General features: G+C 32.8%; 2 protein-coding genes across 7 annotated transcripts; one reads left to right on the forward strand and one right to left on the reverse strand.

Moving 5' to 3' along the window:
* Positions 1 to 117: 117 nt before the first annotated feature.
* LOC106056838 (uncharacterized) lies at positions 118 to 8,765 on the reverse strand. Its single transcript, XM_013213709.2, has 4 exons — positions 8,615 to 8,765; positions 3,800 to 3,959; positions 3,625 to 3,678; positions 118 to 312 (listed from the first exon to the last, which is right to left on the reverse strand). Exons 1-4 carry the CDS (start codon positions 8,627 to 8,629, stop codon positions 278 to 280), a joined length of 264 nt encoding a protein of 87 aa, XP_013069163.1. The 5' UTR covers positions 8,630 to 8,765; the 3' UTR covers positions 118 to 277.
* On the forward strand, positions 8,757 to 24,035 carry LOC106056837 (CDAN1-interacting nuclease 1-like). Of its 6 annotated transcripts, none has more exons than XM_013213706.2 (13): positions 8,757 to 9,054; positions 9,449 to 9,555; positions 12,426 to 12,553; positions 17,565 to 17,616; positions 18,107 to 18,171; positions 18,621 to 18,678; positions 18,945 to 19,044; positions 19,625 to 19,704; positions 19,942 to 19,991; positions 20,322 to 20,389; positions 20,468 to 20,533; positions 21,548 to 21,653; positions 23,613 to 24,035. In XM_013213706.2, exons 3-13 carry the CDS (start codon positions 12,447 to 12,449, stop codon positions 23,926 to 23,928), a joined length of 1,068 nt encoding a protein of 355 aa, XP_013069160.1. In that variant the 5' UTR covers positions 8,757 to 9,054; positions 9,449 to 9,555; positions 12,426 to 12,446; the 3' UTR covers positions 23,929 to 24,035. The 6 variants fall into 6 exon arrangements, with proteins under 6 accessions (XP_013069160.1, XP_055879943.1, XP_013069162.1 ...); XM_056023968.1 differs by having other exon boundaries at positions 8,780 to 8,955; XM_056023967.1 differs by lacking the exon at positions 8,757 to 9,054 and adding an exon at positions 9,082 to 9,229.
* The last annotated feature ends 212 nt before the right edge of the window (positions 24,036 to 24,247 follow it).

A 24,247-nucleotide genomic window follows, 5' to 3' on the forward strand; every position in this document is an offset into this window, starting at 1 on the left:
TTTGTGTATGGTTTTAGTTTTATTATTTCTGTATGAATACTTTTTTCTTCTTTTATTTAATCTTAAACAATAGTCATGAGCTTTTTAAAATGCTATCAATAAAAAACAACACACAAATAAAGAAAAAAATATTTTAATATCTAAATATTAACTACTTTCTGTCCATTACTAGTTCAATTAACAACAGATCTTGTTGCTGCGACTGATCAGGTTCTCTTTGGGCTCCCAAGGACAGTCATTGAACATAGAAAAAAACAACAACACAGCCAATTGTTTACTAGTGTTCATCATGGGGTAAATCAAAGAAGGTGTCTGAGAATAGTAACAAAAAATGTTTCAACATAAATCAGTATGAACATTGATGCAAGTGTACAAATATATATATAGAATCCACACAAGTATAATTATTTTTCTTTACAAAGTAATTTACTCTAAATCAAATTTAAAATATGTAATTATATATTATAACTAAAGCAAGCCACATAGTTGTTCACTACAAAATAGATATTGTATCTTAAATATATTTGGGCAATGTACTGCAAATTACAAAGGTAAAGTTCTTTGTGGTTTGCCTCCAGCTGAAGGGGAACACCCAACCAAAGAGTGCTTATATTTCTATTATTTCTATCCTGTTAATATATATCATATTTAAGAATTTCGATTATCTTAATTTCAAGGCAGATTTTAATATAAATTATAACAAACTAGCATTATACACTCCCTACGCTCGTTGATTTGTTCCCAGACTATCTTTTGGCCCCTCCTTTTTTATTTACTTATAATTATAATAAAAAAGCACACAAGTAAACAGTCCCAAGCAAATTCTAGTATCTATTACATTGAATTGAACTGGCTCATAAATTTTAGTTTCACTTCTCTAACTCTCTGCATTAAATAGTCTTATTTCCACTATCTGACTATTCTTCTGCTTTTTAGTTGTTAATCAAAATATTTGATAGATTCTAGGATATTTTTTGGCCGGGACACTTCTTTCTTATTACATGCAACAAATCATAGCACTCACATAATATTTAAGACAAAACCCTCTCTTGCACTTACAATAAAATTGACAGCATCCTAACTATCCCCCTTTTACCCCATGATATGTTATGTTTCATTGAATGACCCACTTTAAAGTGCTCTCCAAAAAACCATTCTGGCCTATGAATTCTAGTATTCCCAATCCCCTTAAAAAAACAAAACAACATAAATTTCAGTATTCTGGGTTTCTTTTAAACCTCCACCCTCTATTAAGCAAAATTATATAGTTATATCTACATTTCATTGTTTAAAAAAAAATTATTATTTTTTTACACACAAAAACAGGTATTCAGTCAACGTCTGCTTCATATGAACAAAAAAAAAAGTTTTTATCAGGGTTAGTAGCACTTTTCCATGAAAAATTTTTAGGAGATTTTAGGAGTTTTTTTAAGGATGAAATGTATGATGTGTGTGTGTATTTCCCATCCATCTGTGTGATACATAGTAAAACATACACAAAACTAAGCATTTATCAAATCAATTATTGTTATTTGATTTTAAAAATAATAAATTTCTTGCCAATATGCCACAGAAACAATGTATTAGCTGTGGTATGTCCACAGAAAATGTAATGAAAGTTATCTTTTAATCAAGTAACAACTTGACTGTCATCCCAAAACCTCAAACAACCATTTTTTTTTTCAAAGATTTATTTAAAAACATTACATATGGTTACTATTCCATTTTTTAAAATAAGAAACATTCTTAGAGATGCCTTCATAATGTGTATTCTCTATGGTGGAAATGTAAATGTTCAGTTCCTATGTGTATCTTATAGATACTAGAGTCATGGTGTGCATTTGTGTAATGTTTTATTCTTTTATTAGCTAACTTAAATCCTTCTCATAAACAGTGCCAGTAATATATAGGGCAATATAGGTCTATTTGAATGTTTAGTTGACATTTGCTTACTAAAAAATGGCTTTTGGATTGGGGGAAGGGGGGATTAGACCTATTCGCGTTTTTTTCCTATCAGAATCTTTTTCAACCATATAGTTTCCCTGGCATGCAAAATATTTTCGTTAAATTTACAGTGGATCTAGACTCTTGATCTAAGTCACTAAAATGCGCGGATTTTTTCAAGGCTGTGAGAGAGTTATCTTCACTGAATTTACAGTAGATCTAGACTCTAGATCTAAGTCACTAAAATTCGCGGACTTTTCAGGGCTGTGAGAGAAATATCTTCACTATATATATTCTAGTGATTTAGCATAAATCTAGAGCCTAGATCAAAGTCGAGAAAATTCGCGGACTTTTTACTGCTGTGTGAATATTATCTTCACTAAATTTACAGAATATCTAGACTAAAGCTAATTTGCTAAAATTCGCGGACTTTAACTCTAAGTCACTCAATTTTGCGGACTTTTCACGGCTGTGTGAGAATTATCTTCACTAGATTCTAGTGATTTCGAGTAAATCTAGAGTCTAGATATAAGTCACTAAAATTCGCGTACTTTTCGCGCCTGTGTGCGAATTATCTTCACTGAATATACCGTAGATCTAGAGTCTAGATCTAAGTCACTAAACTTGCGGGCTTTTCACTTCTTTGTGCTAATTATCTTCACAAATCTAGAATCTAGCGTATTTCTAGAGTAATCTAGACATTAGATGTATCGAGATCATTAAATTGACTAAAATTCACTGATTTTTAATGTTAGGTGCGAATTATCTTCACTAGATCTAACTTAAATCTAAATCTAGATAATATTACTAGATACTAGCTAGATCTAGAAGATTTACAGACTTTCCACGCGAAGTCACTCTTACACTTACAAGATGAAGATTTTAGGTGAGGGAGGGGTCTAGCCTACAAATGGTGTAGCCTACAAATTAGTCTGGCAATTGCTCTAATTATAGACAATAGTCACTACAGACTAGATCTAGCGCGTCTTTAATGGTAAGAATAAATGGAAACAAACATTTCTACGCTGACTTCAGAAAAATACTGCCAGGTGAAATGCTTGCTTGAACCAAGGCCATCTTCAATCACGAGGTCGCGCTTCACAAGTGGGTGAAAGGCGGTGTAAAAGCGTCACTGGTCAGCTCATTAACACAGCCAGCCCGTAAGGTCATGCGATCAGAATGCCTAGTTACGCTATTGTTTTTTTTCCCCCGCATTTTTAGCAAGAAATAAACAAAATTATATTTTTTAAAAAATATTGGGTAAAAATTTTAGGACAGTGGACAAAATTTTAGGAGACTTTCGTCAATTTTTAGGAGAATTTTAGGATTTTAGGAGACTTTTCATTTTTTAGGAGATTTTAGGAGTTTTTAGGAGCGCTACGAACCCTGTTTTATAAAATGTCTGAAAAAGCAAGTTAGGCGCCAGCCAAGCAGTGCTATTCAAAGTTACTCACAAAAGAGTTTCAATAGTACTTAAAAACAGAAGGAATTATAATCTTGTACTTTTGGATATGTTATGTTGGCTTTCAAAAACATAATGGTTCAAAATTTCAAATAAAAAAATTGACAAACCGATAAATTTTAGTATGTGTTTATATTGTACTGTTATTTCAGTTTCTTACAAGGTAATGCAATTGTTAAAAGGTTTTACAGAAACATTATTAAAATATAACTACTTACGGTGCCTTTTAGCTCTAATCTCTTCCCATTTCTTGACATTGGCAGGTGCATAGCCTGAAAGATGATATTTTTAGTAACATTTTAAAAAGTGAGTGAGGATTTATTCTTTTTTTATTTCAAGAGTATCATAGTTTTTGTTGTTGTTGTCATTGTAAAAACATATAAATTTACTTACTGAACTGCGTCAATTTATAATAAACTGGGGTCAAAAGAAGTACTGAGTAGACAAAGTATCTGACAGCTCGACCATGTTCCCAATAAAATTTAAAGGGAAACTGCTGGATTTTGGAATAAATAGTCCATGGGTATTTGAAAAGTTCACCTCCACCACGAACCTAGAACAAAGTTTTAAAGAAGAAAAGTCAAATTTCTTGACAATATAATATACCATATGTCATATATATATATATATATATATATATATATATATATATATATATATATATATATATATGTGTGTAAACAATGGTTTGTTCGTCTTTCAAACACACTCAGTATGGGTGTATGGTAAAAGAAATCAGCTTTTTCAAACTTGATTTTATTTGTATTCCCTTATCAGAGAATTAGATCTGAGTTTAGACTTTTACATCCATGTTATCTAAAAATATCTAGTTTATAATCAAACTTTGTATATATATATCAATTAAACAATGAAAAAGAAAAATATATTTATATGGTGACCGATCATTTCATCCCCAATTAAATATTTTTCTTTTTCATATTTTAATTGTGCTGTTAATGCTTTGACTTTAAGCCCTCATTTCATCTAATATATATATAAATATGATTATGTAGAATGCTTTTGATATTTTTTACTAATGCGTTTATAGTGTTTCCTCTTCCACTTTGCATTCTTGATGAGAAATCTTTTAACATATACCGGTATATTGTAAATCTGGGTGTGTACTTAGCTATAGCGCTTCTATTGGATGGGGATGTAATGTTATAATATTATTATGCGCATGACGTAATGACCAAAGGCCAAGGTTTGGTGGAAGTAGTGAAAATCATTTGATAGGGTGAATTTTATGAAAGGCTTGCAACTTAAACTTGCTGAACTTTTCAAACAAGACCTTAAAATGATTAGAATCTAAAGTTCTAAGTTTTAGAACTAAAACTCTAGCTCTACATGAAATTATAGATTTTCATAACTATCAACTAGTGTACAGACTAGATTCTTATCTTTAACCCATTTGAGACGGTGACTTTTAGTACATTTGGTGCCAAGAAAACTATTTACTAACTTACTTCTATTTCAAAAAAATCCATAACAAACGAATTATTTTACATACACAATATATATATATATATATTATTGAAAAGAAATGAAAGAACTAATGCAATCTTAAAGAATCCAACTGAAATCTTAAAATTTATTAAAATTAGCCAAGATAATTTGCATAATTTATGCACAAAAATAAAAAACAGAACAGAATTAAAAATTTAAGAGGTTTTTAAGAAGTTTTAGGTCTGAATAATTCCTAAAACTTGTGTTTGGGGAAATAAAGATCTTGGAGACCCTTCAGTCACATTATTCTGCTACTTTTCCTCTCCTCTTCCATATCATGGAAATATATGGCTCCTTTTGTCTCGAAAGGCAATGGATGCGCCCAAGTGAGTCACTGGTTTTGGCTTAATCTTGAGACGGGGCAGAATTGAAAAAAAAATTGGGGCATTGGAAAGTTTTGTTAAAGTATTTTAATGATGTTTTTTCAAAGATAATTATTTCACCTCCCGAATAACCCTATGGCCTATCTTTATCTAGTCTAGTAGACTTTTACTATATATAGTAACAATATAGTTAGATATCTAAATTTAAATATGATAATTTAGATCTAGATCTATATACAGGAAGGCGAAAAAAAAAATATCTTTAAAAAAACAATTTTTCATTAGTACATCATTAAAATACTTTGAAAGAACTTTCCAATGATGTTTAAATTATGAATGTATGTTTAATAGTTAGAAAGTTATGTTTTTTTTTAATGTCATTTTGGCTTAACATTGGTTAACATGGAACAAGTAAGATGAGAGCGTCTCGCTCGCTAAGCCGGAGAGACCCCCCCCCCCTTCCTGCTCAAAAAGTTGGAATTGAGTTTCGTAGACGATAGATCTACTTATTAAATAGGAAATTTAATAGTAGATCTAGTATTCATAGTAAATTTCTAGCTTACAAATCTAATTTCATTTATTTTATATTTATGAACTTTACTTGTTTAAAATGTAAATATTGATGAAATAAACAAATTATCTGGTCTAGATCTACAAGAAATGTCAGAGGGGGGGCGGAATGGCTTGAAACAATTTTTTTTTCAAATGCGTTTTTAAAAAAATTGCAATGTAAAAACTCTTTAAAAAGTATCTAGATCTGTAGCTAATAATATCTGCTACAAGATTTTAATTTCACTTGGTGACAAACAATATCTTCTATAAAAAAAAGAAATAAAACCTGAAAAGTCCATTGAGGTCAATGTTATTTTTTTTTTCAAGTTTGTATGATGTTGACAATAGATCGATCTGAAAATTGGTAGGAATATAGCCAGACACATATGTAGGGATGTTAGAATATCCGGTGACACGCCCCTTTTATTAAGTCAAAAAACTGTTTCGACTTTTTTCTGACATTTTTTTTACATACCTTAAAGGTGCACTTTGTTAACCTATTAATTGAATACTTCTCTGTAAAAGAGTTATAGTTTTTGATTGACCAATAAAAATGGCTTCCAGGAATGAAATTACGCTTTCCCACGTGGAGTAGAAGGTTTCGTTTTATTAGACTTAAATAAAGGTTCGATTTCCCTTGTGTATAGTTTAAAAAGCTCAACATTCCCACGCCTTTTGACTCTCCAGTATTGTAGAGCATTTTTCTGGCTAAATTTCAGTGCTTTACTTTTCACATAATACTGTGCACTTTGGATGCTATTAATTTTTTAATATTTAGCAGTTGAATCTAATGCTGGAGGCCATTGTTAACCATTGTAATTTTAGCCTTCTTGTTTACATGCCAAGATAACAGTGATTGGTCAGATTGGTCATGTGACATCAAACAATTTTCTGATAGGTTGAATTATTATAGCAGTTTAAAAAAAACTTAGACTGAAATGATGTCAAAATGGCTGACATTGATTTATTTCTGCAGTTACTCATTTTGAAATAGATGTAGAATTAGATCTAATGAGTATATAATATGCAGCTTAGTGTTCAGATATTTTAATAACAATAAACTTTCATTTGAAACATGTTTTTGGACTAGTTGATTAATATATAAGAAATGGCAAGCATATTTATTCAACACATTCAAATCTCCTCACATCGTGCCCATTGGTTGCTATGATAAGGACAAGCACACATAGAAAATTTATTTTCTTTCAACCAGGAATCATACATACATAATTCATATAAATTTAGAAGGCTCTTTCAAATCTACAACATATCAGACAACAAGATTCTTAAAATAATTTTTCTGAAAAAAATTGTAACATCCCTAACATATGTACTATTAGCAGGAAAAAAATCAACATGGTACGACTTATGACTTATCTGTGATGAGTATCAGCAAAAATAAAAATGTATATACTTTCAATGCAAAATATTTAAATAAATTTTTTTTTTTTTTTCGAAAAATTGTCAAAGACAAAAATGTTCTTCATCATCAAACTGTGTACTGTCTACACTGACTACTACAGATAGGGATGTTACAATATCCGGTGACACGCCCCTTTTATTAAGTCAAAAAACTGTTTCGACTTTTTTCTGACATTTTTTTTACATACCTTAAAGGTGCACTTTGTTAACCTATTAATTGAATACTTCTCTGTAAAAGAGTTATAGTTTTTGATTGACCAATAAAAATGGCTTCCGGGAATGAAATTACGCTTTCCCACGTGGAGTAGAAGGTTTCGTTTTATTAGACTTAAATAAAGGTTCGATTTCCCTTGTGTATAGTTTAAAAAGCTCAACATTCCCACGCCTTTTGACTCTCCAGTATTGTAGAGCATTTTTCTGGCTAAATTTCAGTGCTTTACTTTTCACATAATACTGTGCACTTTGGATGCTATTAATTTTTTAATATTTAGCAGTTGAATCTAATGCTGGAGGCCATTGTTAACCATTGTAATTTTAGCCTTCTTGTTTACATGCCAAGATAATAGTGATTGGTCAGATTGGTCATGTGACATCAAACAATTTTCTGATAGGTTGAATTATTATAGCAGTTTAAAAAAAACTTAGACTGAAATGATGTCAAAATGGCTGACATTGATTTATTTCTGCAGTTACTCATTTTGAAATAGATGTAGATTTAGATCTAATGAATATATAATATGCAGCTTAGTGTTCAGATATTTTAATAACAATAAACTTTCATTTGAAACATGTTTTTGGACTAGTTGATTAATATATAAGAAATGGCAAGCATATTTATTCAACACATTCAAATCTCCTCACATCGTGCCCATTGGTTGCTATGATAAGGACAAGCACACATAGAAAATTTATTTTCTTTCAACCAGGAATCATACATACATAATTCATATAAATTTAGAAGGCTCTTTCAAATCTACAACATATCAGACAACAAGATTCTTAAAATAATTTTTCTGAAAAAAATTGTAACATCCCTACTACAGACTACAGTGGTCTACACTGTCTACAGGACTACGACTACAGTTCACTACTCACTCTCCCTGACAAACATCTGAAGTGTGAATTTCTATCTCAACTATCTGAACTAAACTCGAAGAAGACTAAAGTCTATAGACTATAGATCTAAGTGACTGAAGACGTAACCCTAACTTGGCGTAGACGGTAGATATCTACTAAGACTAATTTTACTAAAGGAGTAAATTAATTAAATTAAAAATAGTCTAAAAAATAGTAAATATCAGCTTAGATCTAGATAGTAGATTTAGACTATAGATATTAATTCTGTGTCACTGTAGATTCTAGATCAAGATTAACTTTAAAAACAATTTTCCCTCTTTAGTTTTACCTTTTCGATTGCCATTTTAGAATTATAATCTAATTCTACGTTAAGGTCACTAAAATGGCTGGAGGAAATGCAGAAAGACAATCTAGAGTGCTTGCCCTTCGTTTAAAAAATACTTTAAAAATCGGCTTTTTTCCCCAAAACAATTTTGTTTGAAACTGGCCAGTCCCCCTAGCCCTGGATGAATATTTTAGATCTATATCTAGATTATTCTAGATATATTAGATTAGATCTAGATGATTACTAGATTTAGAGTCTATAGATTTAGATAATTTCATATTATATCTACACCAGATCGATCTATAATAATTTATATTATAGTTATTAATATCACTATTTTTACAGTATGTCCATGCATGACCATGTCGTCCATGTACTATAAATTTAACTATAAATTTATAAATCATAATAAATGAAATGACAAAATCAAATGTCTAATCACGGTAAATGAGTATAAACTATCAGTTACATTATAAGTATCATGACTATCATCTGAGTATCTACTCTAACTCTAGTCAATCTACTTCTAGACTTAGACTGTAGTCTAGATTCTAGCTAGATCCCCAGCCCCAGACAAGAATTTAATAAGAATCTAGATCTATATTAACTATATAATAAGTATATATTATTATATATATATGTTATTATATATATTATTATTATATAATTTATATATCTAAAACTACTAAAAGATACTAGATTATAGATAGCTATAGCCTAACAGTATACTATAGCCAGTATAGGTATTAAGGAAAAAAATAACTTTGAAGTTAGTTCTAAGAAGTCTTACTATTACTAGATCTAAATATAAAATTTATACTTTTTAATAAAACCTAGCTTATAAATTCATTATATATTGAGTTGAGTGAAAAAATTGAAATTGCATCAGTATGAATATGATCAGATCAATTATTTTGAATTGAATTATACCTGTACACAATTGTGTAAGTAACTCTCCTGGTCTTGCAACTTTTTTATGGGTGTATGTGCTATCTTGCATGTTGACAAGAGTTCCATTCGTGCTTTGATGACAAAGCACAATAATATCTTCATCATATCTCTCATTATTAGTTTCTTGTACATTTTCCTGATAAATTAATAAATTAGGACTATTTGATTAACTAATTGTTTTTTTCGTGCATTGTCATAGACAATGAATAATAAAATACTCTGAAAGACACAAAGATAAAGGCACATTCCTCGTCCCATATGCTAGGACAAATTTGTACAAATACTCCTTTTCCCTAGTGCTATTAGAGCATGGAATGGGTTGCCTAGCTAGCCAGGAAAACCAGTGACTTGGCAGAATTTAAGTCATTGTTTAATATGCATGACTAAATGCATGACGCGTAGGACGTAATCATCTTCTTTTTTGAAGTAACGTCTGTATTATATAAGATAAGAAGAAGATAATTGTGCCAAGTTTCACCTTGATCCGAGAATAGGAAGTGGGAGAAACAACATGCTAAAAATGTTAGCCATACAGACAGAGGGAATGAGTTGATATAAGCTTGATAATTAAAAAATGAAACGAAATGTAAAAAATCCTTTTTTTAAAAAAACAAAGCTCTTTAAGGGAACGAAGTCTGCACTTACAACAATAATAGTGTATAATGTAGATAGGTGTTATTTCCCTTATTTGATATCAAACAAAATAATTAATTACCAATAATTAATTAATTAATTGGTTAATTTTTTAATTGATTTATGTTTTGTTAAGTACATTAAATAATTGTTTAAAGTTTCAACTTGATCTGAATGTGGGGTGTGTGTGGTTGTGTTGGCTGCTTCAGTGTCTAGGGTTTTGTTTGAATAGACCCCACAAGAATTTACATACAAGCACAGTTATGGTCAAAGGCCAACAACAAAGAAAATGGTCATTAACTTTACAATATTAAATATTTATTAACATAAGGTTAGGATGGTAGATTGCACAATGAAATAAGTGATGAATTAGGTTTGTATCATCATGAGATGTTATAGCTAAGTGGTCTGAGTGTCATTAGGCCCTGTGCTTATCTTCAGAGTCAGGTGCTGTCATGGATGACTGGTATGGCTGATGATGTAGCTGTCTGCTGGTGGAATGGGTCCAGGCCGTGGGCAGTCAACTGTAGGTAGTGTCAGGAATCAGCCGCGGCTACTGATAGCAAAGCCAGTGATGATCCTGGCAGCAGTCTCTGTATTGACGGCTCAAATGGGTCTGCTCTTCTGTTCAGAAGCCTTTGCAGAGTACCTAAGGATATAGAGGCTGCAAAGATGTGAAAAAATAAGCCTGTTAGCCATAATGACGCTACAGGGATACAGATGCCTTTCTGGGAAAGACATCTTCAGAATGAATAACATTACAAAGAAAAACAATACGCTTATTTATTATACTTCAAATATAGCTAAGAGAGCTAAAAGTTTATAATATATCCCATTAGGGGAGATAACAAATAATAAAGTCAACGCTTGAAAAAGATGATAAGATTTGTTCCAGATATACAGAGCTAGATAAATTAACAAGGATCATATACAGACATAAATAATATCTACTTACACTATCTGTGGGATATAGATATACACAAATGCACTAACATACATAAAATTATTTATAACTAAATAAGGTGGTTCTCAAGCACTTTACTAAGTTACATACCACCAATCCGAAGGAAAGGGGGAAAGAATCTGAAAATCAGAGGCGATAGAGTGATCCGCTCTCTGCTAGGTCTTGAGGAATGAAGTGGAAATACCATGTTGATGAAAGCCAACAGAAAATGGCGGAGAGGGGATTAGAGAAGTATGGTGGGTCGATAAGCTGACAATGTGATGTTATCAGATAATGTGACACCATTAAGAAGAAAAGTCCTGTTTGATCCGTGATGAATGTCGATTGGGAAGGGCATTACATAGAGCTGTGAATTGAGAGACCAGGGAACTTGAGAGACTCATTCGCTGGCGTCTTTTTGTCTTCCTGCAAAGGTGTTTGGAGAAGGGGAGATGATACAGGGCTCAGCCAGAGCAAGTTAATGTCAAGGCACTGGTCAGTTTGAATCTCGACCAGGGAAAACTTGCCTGCGGGCGGTATCTGGAGAGGTCCTTTGAACTGATCCACCGCTCCCGAGAGGGGTGAAAGCATTTCCTATCCATCATGAAGTGAGGGGAGTAGTCCCATCCATTGTTTGTCCTTGTTGGTCCAGTGAATTGGAGGAGGGGCATGCCTCTGTCAGACTTTTAACTAGCTTGATCAAGGCGAGGTGACTCCTGCCAAGGTTTAGTTTGGCATATGTCAGAAGGGGAAAGGTAAAATGTGAGATTATAATGTTGGCGGGGATAGGACCTGAGAGGGATGGTGGTGGTATTTTAGTGTTTGATGGTCTGAGTTTGGGAAAAATAAATTACTAAAAGAAAAGAAAATTAATTAAATGCTTGGACCTGAGCTTAAGACGTGTCGTCACACTGAGAATGGGTGTGGGAGAAATAACATGCTCAATTATCTAAGGGGATGAAAGCCTACATACTGAAGGATTAATTCCCCTTATTGTTATCAAACAAAATAATTAATTAGCAGTAATTATTTGGCCAATTTGTTATTTCTTTTTTAATGATTCAGGTCTTATCTGTGCCAATCAATAATTGTGCAAAGTTTCATCTTGATCTGAGAATGGGTGTGAGATTAGCAACGTGTAAAAAATTTTTACCAGACAGACAGAGTGAGTTAATATAAGCTTTGTTATAAGGCTTGACACTCTTGCATGAATTTTTCACTGTTTCTAATGTGGCTAAGCCCTAGCTTAAGGCTAAGTAAATCTATTCCTATATTACATTTATCTAGATCTGAAACTGAAGACCAAAAATGGCAATGAAACAGAAAATGTATGACGCTATACTTGAAATTCTCAGCAGAGAGCCTTCTTTTTTTGAAGCTCGTCGACAATTACAACTTAAATGCCCAGAAATATTGTAAGTATTCTCAATTAATGCCATTTACATCAACTTGTCTTCATCATTTTTCCTTTGAGTTCCTCATAGAGCATAGGGCCTCAGTAAAAACACGCCACTCTCCACGGTCTCTTGCTACTTTTTTATGGCCTCCCAGCTCTTTCCTGTCCTCTCAGCTTCCTCTAATATATTGCGTCACCATGCTCTTTTTGATATTCCTCTACGTCTTGTTCCCTGGGGGTTCCACTCTAAGGCCTACCTAGCTCTGTTTTTGGTATATTTTCTCAAGGTGTGACCAATCCATCTCCACTTCCTCTTTAAGATCTGCACCTCTAAATTTTTCTGCCCACTCATCTTCCACAGTTTGTTCTTTTCTAATTATAATACCAGTGTATTTTTTAGGATATTTCTCAAATATCTGTTGGTGAAGGTCTGTACTTTTTTTGTTGTTGCTTCAGTTGTTCTCCATGTTTCAGAACCATACAGTAGGACATTAGAGTTAAAGATTCTTATTTTAGTCTTGTTTGAGATGTGAGGAGATTTCCAGGTTGGTTTTAGCTGTGGTTGGTCTGATGCGCTAGATTTATACGACGTTTAATGTCTTCATCTGTTCCACCTGATACACTGACTACACTCCCAAGGTATATAAAATTATCTACTTGGTCTATGGTCTGAGAATCCAGTTCTATGTCTCCAATTTGTTTGTTGTTTACTTTAAATACTTTTGTTTTTTGGAGGTTTGTTTTGAGGCCTATTCTTTTTCCTACTTTACTTAAAGCTGTGACTTTTTCTTGCATGTCATGTAGTCTGTGTGATAATAAGGCTATGTCGTCATCCCTGAATTAGAGTAGGCTTCTTTTGTGACCCAATCCAATACTAGGAGGAACAGGAGTGATGAAAGAAGACAGTAGGGACTGGAAATTCCTCTGATAGCTTGCCACAGTGGGCTACTTGGCAGTTGAAACCATCATAAAGGTTTTTAATTATTGTTATTATTTTATTTGGGATCCTGTAATGTCTCATTACTGTCCAGATAGATTCTCTGTCAATACTATCAAAGGCATTTTCAAAGTCGACAAATGCTGCATAAAGAGATTGCCATTTGACACATTGTTCTACAAATATTCTGAGTGTTGCTATTTGGTCAGCACAAGATCTTTTTCTGAATCCGGCCTGTTCTTCCCTTAGGTGTTCATCACATGATCCCTTTATTCTGTTTAGTAGGATTCTGCTGAAAATCTTGCTTGGTACTGACAACAAAGTGATGCCTCGCCATTTCTCACATTGTGATAGCACCCCTCTCTTTGGTAGTTTTATTAGCAAGCCCTATTTCCACTCATCAGGAGGTGTTTCTGTTAACCAAATTTTGTTGAATAGTTTGTGCAGTTGGTCAACTATTTCACTTCCCCCTTCTTTTAAGACTTCGGATGGTATGTTGTCAATTCCAGCTGCTTTACCTGTCTTCATTTGTTTGAGTGCATTCCTTATTTCTTCTTTTGTTATTTCTTCCATGTTTGTGTCTCATGTGGAGTTTTTGATCTCCCATCGAGCGCCTCCCCAAGTGGCGGATAAGGGAATGCTCTCCAGATATGGTGGGTACCGGGGAAATAAAATACCAGGGGTGGACCAAAAACAAACCTGCTGCCTTGCAGGAAGTGGAGGGATCCACAAAGGCTAGGGCACCTTACCCAAAATAAAGGCAGCTATCTAAAGAGAGCTGAAAGGGGCAGCCCCCCAAATGGTTATGCACAGGGCTAACAACTCTGTCATATAAAAAAAATATTGTTACGAAAGCTTCTACACACAAGAAAACCCGGACAGATCTCAACGGAAAATGACCTAGGCCTTGAAAAGGACATGATTGTTGTTTTGCGACATGGAACATGCTAAGCCTTTATAGAGCAGGTGCGCTAGCTCAACTTACTGAAGTGTTAAAAAAATATAGGATACCCCTTGTAGCCCTACAGGAAATCAGGTGGAAAGACTCTGACATTCTCAGAACCAAGGAGTTTACTATATTTTAGTAATTAATTTTGTAGTGGTGGAAGCACTAACAACTTAAATACAGGTTTTGCTGTTAAAAAGAAAATGGTAGGTAATGTCATTGGATTTAAACGTGTAAGTGATAGACTCTGCTCACTACGTTTGAAAGGAAAATTCTTCAACATATCATTTATCAATGTTCATGCCCCTACTGAAGATGCAGATGATAACACAAAAGAAGCCTTCTATAATGGACTGGAAAGAATTTATGATGAAGCACCAAAGCATGACATCAAAATAGTCATAGGAGATTTCAATGCAAAAATTGGAAAGGAACCAGCATTCAGACCAACAATTGGCAAAGAAAGCTTACATGAAGAGACCAACAATAATGGCATAAGATAAGTGGATTTTGCATCAAGAAAAGGAATGTCTATCTGCAGCACAAAATTCCAACATAAGAATATTCACAAGGTAACCTGGATCTCACCTGATGGCAACACCTAGAATCAATTAGATCATATACTCATAGATAAGAGACAAGAATCAGATATACTAGATGTAAGAAGTTTCAGAGGAGCAAATGCTGACTCAGACCACCTACTAGTAAAAGCTAAACTTAGACAAAGAATAAGTACCATACACAATTACCAAACAAAGAGAGCACAGCAATATGATAGTCAAAAACTCACAAAGGATCCACTTGTGGCAGAAACTTATAGAATTGTACTCCAAATGCAACTAACATTAGAAAGGGACAGTGAAAATAACATTTTTATAAATGATCATTGGGAAATAATAAAGCATGCTATCAAAAGAACAGAAGAGGCGAGAGAATGGGGTGGTATGATGATGAATGCAGACAAATTATAGGAGAGAAAAACAATGCTCGGATGATAATGCTACAGAGAGAAACCAGAAACACTAGACAGCAATACAATGAAGCAAGAAGAAGGGCCACAAAAGTTGTGAAAAAGAAAAAAAAGGGAATGGGAAAAGTCCAAGATTACTCAAATTGAGGAACTAGCAAAGGGGGGGAGACATGAGAGGAATGTATATGAAAATTAGGATTGAAAAGAATGGATTTCAGGCTAGATCACACATGTGTGAGAACAATGATGGTCAGCTTATTACAGAAAACATCAGAGTAATCGAGAGATAGGCTGAATACTTAGAGATATCTTAAATACCACTGAAGATGGAGACAATGGAGATTATTGAACTGCCACAGGGAGGATCAGATCCCTTAGTGAACCCACCAACACTCATTGAAACATCAGAAATAATTAGGACCATGAAGAATCACAAAGCACCAGGAGAGGACCAAATTACAGCAGAACTAATTAAATATGCAGGGAAAGACTTACATTCCCAAATACTTAAGATTAATATCAAGAATTCGGGAAGAAGAATTAATACCAACAGAATGGGAAACGGCTCTTATAACCCCAATACACAAAAAAGGATCCAAGCTAAAGTGCTGTAATTACAGAGGAATCTCTCTGCTAAATGTGACTTATAAGATCCTGTCAAGGCTTATAACTAAGAGGCTTGGAGAATATTCAGAAGAAATCTTAGGTGACTACCAATGTGGTTTCAGACCCAATAAATCCACAACCGATCACATCTTCACACTAAAATGTATACTAGAAAAATGCCATGAATACAACATACCAATCCACCAACTCTTTATAGACTATAAAATGGCTTAGGACAGTATCAGAAGGAAATATCTATATGACACTCTACAGGATTTTGGAATACCTAATTAACAAGCTGACAAGACTTATACGTATGACATTAAACAACTCAAAAAGTAAAGCCATAATATAAGGAGAACACTCACAGGAATTAAGACAATGTGACTCACTTTCTTGCTTGCTTTTCAATTTGACACTGGAGAGAGTTATAAGAAATATACACATAAACACAAGGGGAACCATTACTAACTACTTCAGGAGAGAAAACATGGGTCCACAACCAACAGGGACGATATACAGCCAACCTCTACAATACATTGCTTATGCCGATGACATTGCCTTATTGGGTAAAGAAACCCCTGACATTGCTAGAGCCTTCACACAACTAGAAGAAGCACCTTGACCAGCAGGACTTGAGGTCAATGACAGTAAAACTAAGTACATCGCAATGACAAGAGGCAAACAAACAGAGGGACATTATATTGAAATCAAAGACTACGAATTTGAAAATGTCCAAACTTTCAAATATCTAAGAAGTACAATTGATTTAAAAAATGACCTACTAACAGAAATAAACGAAAGAATAGCTGGAGGCAACAGAGCATTTTATAGCACCCATCAGCAAAACAATATCAAGGAAAACCAAGAAAATAATATACAAAACCATAATAAGACCAGCAGCAATGTATGCAAGTGAGACCTGGACACTGACTGAGACATCTGAAAATTTACTAAATAATTGGGAACGAAAAATTCTTAGGAAAATCTATGGTGCCATACAGGATGAAACAGGGTTGAGGACACACACTAACAATGAGATATATCAATTGTTTGAAGACCCACCAATACTAACCGAAATAAAAAAGAACAGAGTACGTTGGTCAAGTCACCTTGAAAGAATATCTGATAACAGAGGAGCGAAAATCATGGTTTCCGGTCACTTCATCCCCAGTCATTTCATCCCCGGTCACGTCATCCGCGGTCATTTCATATACTTCATACTTCAGTATTTCTGAACTTTTTGTTTCTTATGATCCCCCTCTCCCAAAGGTCTTAAATTGAAAAAAAAATGTACGAAATGGGTTTTTTTATTTTTAGTTAAATAAATACATTAAGATAAATGGGATAACATCTGAGGCAATGCTTGGCCAGCAACCCTATTAGAATGTGACATTATTATCAGCATTTTCTTATCTTAAAATCATTTTAAAACATTTTTAAAAAATCAAACTGCTTGGGTCTAATAACACAATTTTAGCAATCTTATTAATTTTTCATCATACTGACATATGAGCTTTTGAAATAAAATTTTCATTGATCTCATTGGAATTTCTTTTTTCAATTTCCAGAAAATCTGTCAATGAAAAAACTTTGAAGAGTATGCAGGCTCAGTATTATGTGGTAAGTGGACAGCAATCTTTGTAATATTCCATTCTGTAACAAATTTGTAACTGGTTCTCTATTTAAAAGAAATTTGACATAATTATGGGTATGAAATAAACACATGAAAAAAATGTTTGAAGATTTATGAGTGTAAGATAAAAAAACAATGCCTAGGAAAAAAAAAACTTAGGGCAGAAAAGTGGCCACTAAAAAATTACCAGCACATAAAGAGTTTGAAGTAACTTAATTTGTTTCATTTTAATTAATTATTTAGTTTAGTAAATTTATTATATACATTTATTTATAGTATTAGGCTTCGGAAGCTCCGCTTTATTTTATAAATACTTTTAATAACTTATTTATAGAATTTTATATTGGCCCATTTAGTGGCAATGTCCTCGATTCTGAAGATTTAGGATGAGTGTTTCCCATTTAATATTAAGCTTTTAATCAATGATTTGTATTTTATTGTTTTAAATAAGGGTTTATTTTGAAACTATTTCTTTAGAGACGAATGCGTAGAAATCATCATCATCATTATAGCAGAGACACTAGAGAGAAATACTATAAGCTGTGAGTATCTTTAATCATATTGTTTAAATGTATTTTGTTATTTATCATATTACAATTCAAAAGTAAATGATTCTTGGTGGGAAATTAATATTCCGTGACTCGGGGCATGTTAATTTTGGCATCCCATATACATGGCTAAAAGATCTATTTGATTCAAGGGTGTATCATGCCATCTTTTTTAAAATTTGCTTAAGTAGGCTATTTATGTATAAATACAAAATGGCTAACTGACCATCATTGTTAAAATAATAATAATAAAGTTCTTAATGTAATACAAAATTGCTAATTAGTTTCAATGTTCTGCCATGCTTAAACTTCTAACCTTTAAGTTTAGCCATGTATTATTTTTTTCCTTTACTGTTGTCCTGCAATATAGAGTCACCATAAAATGGTTAATTAGTCATATTTTTTCTATTGTAATTATTCTTTTTTTTTTAACTTGTTTTCAGATATAAAAAAGCAAAGTTGAAAAATGAAAAGCATGTCATAGTACGACTAGCATACAAGGTTGCACAATTTTTTTAAATTATTTCTTTAATCGTTAGTAAGAAGTGTTAATCATTGACTTGTACCATTCATGCTGCTAGTATTTTCTCTTTAGGCTACTGGCCACTCAGTGTTCTCATGCTCTAAGCACCTGCAATGTTTTTTTCTTACACCTTTATTAGTTCATTAAGCCCCCCCCCCTCCCAAAAAAAAAATTTATGTTTTCTATGTGATGGAAACCTTTTCATCATTGTGTTTTAATAAGATTATTATTCTCTTCTACACAGAATGATATATCCCCCTGCCTATTGGCCAGAATTATTCTGGAAGAGTATTACTGGAATGATGTAGCGCATGACAGAGAAAGGGGTGAAGGACGAGGAACATGTGTGTACTAGTGTTTTGTTTCTATTTTTAATAGAAAATTTTAGCTACATGCTACATGCTAATTAATATTCTACTATACATTTGATGAAGCTGTCATTGTTAAGTATTAATATATACAAATTCTTTTATACGGAGTTACCTACACTGTAAGGTTTTTTAGTCTAGTGTTTAGGCTTTTGTAATGATGGTCATCTTTTTTTGTTACAAGATTGAAATAGAATGATTTATATGTTAAATTCCCAATTTAAGTTGTTTGTTTTTTTTAAATGCTTTTTTAAAATCTTGTTATTGTTAACTTTTTTTTTTTAAATCTAGAATCTTTTGTAGAAATTTTTTGTTGTTCAATTTTGAAGAACATGCCAGTTAAATTTCTTTACAATAAATGAATGAGCGGAGGGGACCTTCAACTGAAATAATTCCCATTAAGTCATTTACACTTGTAGTATGTTATCAACTGAATAGTATAAGGAGTACATTCTCAGTTAATATTTTGATATACTTCATTTAGGTTGAAAAGTAAAACAGAAATGAAAATTGTAAACCTCAGACTACAGTAACTATATACTTCTTTCTAAAACAGTGCCAGCAGGTTTTATGACTGACTGTATTCGAGACATTGCTAAACTTCCCAATCCAGATTTAGCAGAAGAAATATATGAGGTGATGCTAATTTCTCTTGTAATTTTAGTTTAAGAAAGAAATGTGTTATTTGGTAATAAATTTTTTACGTTTTAACAGCTAGATTGAGATTAATATAGTATTTTAAGCAATATCTTTTTTATGCTTTCATGTCTCATTTATATAAGTGTGAAAACAATAGTATTTTCACAGTTTTTACAGATACTTTTTTTTATAAGGATTTCATTTTATATACCTGTTTCTACAATTTTCTTTCAGACCATTGTCTTGGATAACTTTTATGGACCAGCAATTGACAGCATTAAAAAGTAATTTATACTTTAGCAGTAGTAAAATACTTCAAAAAAAAAAAAGACTTGTGGGGAAAAATGAAAGACCTGTACAAATAGAAATCACTTTATTATATTCATGAAAAATTTAGAACTAAGAAAAAATGTCATTACTTGCAAAATTAATTTTCATTTCTTAAGGATTGATAATAAATGAGTAATTTCTTTTAGACAAGACAAGTTTTACATTGTCCTTCTTCACTAAGTGATTGGACTTGTTAGATACTGTCCATATTTATTAGAGTAGTTTTAAACATTTAACTTTATATTATTTAAATTGAGGCTCATTATTTCAAAACTATTTCACAGAACTTGTGGAGTTGAATATGAATTATTTCTTAAAGCCTACTGTAAAAGAGAAAACATGTGTTTTATAGGTAGGTGCTAGCCCTTTCAAAATAATTTCTTATTCATAATTTTAGAATTTTAATTTCAACTTTTTAATAATTTTTTAGATGAAGACCAAATGCGTGAAGAGGGCTATGATAAAACACCAGATATTAGGCTAAAGATTCCAGTGTGTAAGTTAAAAAAAAACATTTTTAGTTCACTACATCCTTTTAATTTTTTGAAAAAAAATTCTAATGCCCTTTAAAAGATAGATGGTATAGTTAAGTTTTAGTATTGAATCAAGTATTCTAATATTAGTGTTTTAAGAGGTTGCAGAAGTACCTGCGATACATATTTGAAGTTACACCCTTACAGTGGTGCAGGAATTCACCTATTTGGGATCAACAATCTCCAGCAACCTAGATTTAGACACTGAGCTGACAAAAAGAATAGGAAAGGCTTCTGCAGCAACGGTAAAACTCTCCAAGCCCTTATGGGAAAGTGCCAAATTTACTATATCAACCAAAATCCTAGTCTACAATGCCTGTGTTGTGAACACTCTTCTTTATGGCAGTGAGAGCTGGTCATCATACATGTGTCAATAGTATAGATTAAATAGCTTCCACTTAAGCTGCCTGTGACACATAATGGGCATCTCCTGGAGGCATCATGTTTCCAACCAGGACGTTTTGAAATAGGCCAGTATGCACAGCATCAATGCTCTTCTGACACAGAGAAGACTACACTGGCTTGGGCATGTAGCCTGCATGCCAGATGGAAAAATCGCTAAAGACATCCTATACGCTGAGCTTGTGTGGGGATTCAGACCCAAGGGCTACCCAAGATTAACCTATAGAGATGTCTGCTTTAGACAAGAGAAAGATAGCTGCCCTATCAATTAGCTGTACAGTAAAACAGATACATATACATGCACAAACTATGTCTAACTCTTCCGCACCAGAATTGGCTTGATCAGTCACACCAGATTCTGCCCCATCTCAAAACGAAACCAAAACCAGTGACTCATCTGGTTGCATCATTGTCTTCCGAGACAGAAGAACCCATATATAAATGTTTTAATCAATGCATTTTATTTGGTTTTATTGTGAACATATTTTACTTTCTTTTTGTAGTTAATTTCTAGTTGTTGTTTTTTTTTAAAATTAAAAACGATTTTGTTTCACAAGTTATTTTTTTTTCCCAAGTGATAAAAAATAGAGTGGTCAACTGGATTGAGAGTAAAGCTTCTTTTGGAGACCCCATCAATCATCAGCAGTATATGACTGATCAGTTTTTACCTTACAAAAACAGGTGATTGAAATTTAAGGCTTTAATATAAATGAAACTAATTGTGTTTTTGTTTTGCTTTTATATATATATTTTAATATATATTAGAGGTGCACCAGATAGTCGCTCCGGCTTCTGTCGAATATTCTGCATTATTTCAATATTCTGCGATATTCAGCTCCGGTCAAATATCACTGCCGAATAGTTGGCAAAATAGTAAAAAGTACAGCTATTTAATATGCATAAAGTGGACTTCGTTCCATTAATGTCTGTTGTAGAATGTATTAATGCTTATATTAAAACAAAATAATGTGCTTAAAAATAGAGCCTTTATGATTATGCACCAAACATCATCTATTATAAAGACAAGGCGTGTTAATATAAATAGAAAAGGAATTTACATCATAAATGCACTTTACGTACAGAGCAGCAATGGCTGGCACATTTTTTCATTTTGTCTTGATCTTTGAATGGGTTATTTAACATGTTAAGATGTTATATTCCTTGATTAAATCATGCTGACCAGACGTCTGTCTAGCTGTGCGGGTATATCTCCAGAGGTAGAGATGAACAACTCCCACCCCCTTTTTATTTATTTAGTCCATCACATTGAGTTTATTGATAGGCAGGTGACCACAATACGATAAATATGATGGACGTAGGTTTAATGTCAGCGTATTGACCTTCTCTAGAGGTCACACCTTTCGAGGGAACTGAGTTTGTTTATTTGGTAGTAAATCTTTATTAGGGGGCTGGACTACAAAACACACCTCTACACTGGTAACCAGGTATATTACATAGTTAATACATAGATAATTATGCAACACAAATAATGACTATGCGTTAACTTATATCAGATAACAAGAGTAAATCCAACAATTTAATGAATAAATAATGTAACATGACATAACAGATGAATACAGGTTTGGCAACTAGTATTATACAAGGTCAAATACAAACAAGCAGCTTATTCAAAATAACATAGCACACCTAAATCTCAGTGCCATAATTGGATTGCGAAGCCCACACACAAACATTTACAATGCCATGTATGCAGGGACCACACCAAAACAAATCACGCTGACTATCACTGAGTCCCAAGCCTGCATCCCTAAACAAGAAAAATATGCATTCCTTGAGACCCCCATTTATAATATTATATTAGTAATGATTTCAAAAAGAAAAAACCAAAATAAACTAACTTACCCAATACTGGGGAAGAAAACATTGAAGAAAACTCCAACAAAAGATTCACCATCAGCACAACCACAAAAGAGGCAAAGAAGCAATGACATCAACAAAGCGCATCCTTAGGAACTAGAGCGCACAAACCATTATGGTGCACAAAAGAGAAACATCACACAAGAAGCAACTGTAGATGCACACGACATCCAGCTCCAGCCGAATATCAAAAAGTACTATCCGGTGCACCCCTAATGTATATATATATGATTGGGTATAGCCTGGCTCTATTTCAATATTTCACAACTTAATGTGACCACTATCTCCTCATCACTGCTACACAACTGTGCAGTGATAAAAACACACATCTACGGATTAAAAAAAAAAAAATTTTCATGTCTGGCACCATCCACATGCAAGGTATGGAAAACCAACACTTTTCTAAAAATGTGGTTGTGATAACTATTCATCCCCCTTCCCTTTTTTTGTCACACACATTCATTTTAGTTCTTATCCCAATATCCCAGCAAGCTTTCCTATTTGTGTTATTTTTCTACACAGTTGCTCACCCCTGCTGCTTCTTTAAATCTTTTTATTTTTCAGCTATTAAACTATTTATTAAGTCTGGAAAGATGTAAAATTTCAAAAATCTTTACTCTTCAATAGATACAGACTGAATGTAGTGTTAATACCAGCAGTGGACCCACAGCAGTCAATTAAAAATACATCTATTTTCACATATAAATATAGAGTTTACTTATATTTTATCTAAATGTTTGTTTTATTTTTTTTTCTCATTAGGTTTGGCCCAGGGGCTGTTATTTATTGGTTTGGCTATGTTGAAGAATTGGGAGACAATGAAGAAACTGACATTCTACTGCTTCATACATTCCCTACTTCCAGTGAAATTGTTCATTTGAGGGATGTTTACAAAAAAGAGGAGGAATCAATAGAAAAGTTAAAGCTTGAAGTATTAGAACATAATTCAAATGACAATAACTCTGAACTATTTGAAAAGAAACAGGACAAATTGCTTACTTATGTTGACTTATTCTTTGATTCTGATGATGAAATAGGAGCCAAGAAGTTAGAGAATATTAATTTAGATTGTACTTGAAAGAAATGTTTTTTTCTCTTTTAATAATTCTGACAGTGAACATTATGTATTCTTTTAAGAACATTCCTGTAATATATTAGCATATTAAACATACAGTTGTAAGTGTGTTTCTATTTAATTTGTTTTTTTGTAAATAACCTCAGCACTATATAATAATAATAATAATCTTTATTATCCATAGGGAAATTTGTCTTACAATTTGTGCATGAACACCAAAAAAACAAAAAAAAAACTCATAACTATAGAAAGCCAAAATATACATTCACACTAGACTCACTCATAATTTACATGCCGAAAGTTTATAACAGATAGTTTTTAT

Source organism: Biomphalaria glabrata, chromosome 3 (genome assembly GCF_947242115.1).
Source record: "Biomphalaria glabrata chromosome 3, xgBioGlab47.1, whole genome shotgun sequence".
NCBI classification, from domain to species: domain Eukaryota; kingdom Metazoa; phylum Mollusca; class Gastropoda; family Planorbidae; genus Biomphalaria; species Biomphalaria glabrata.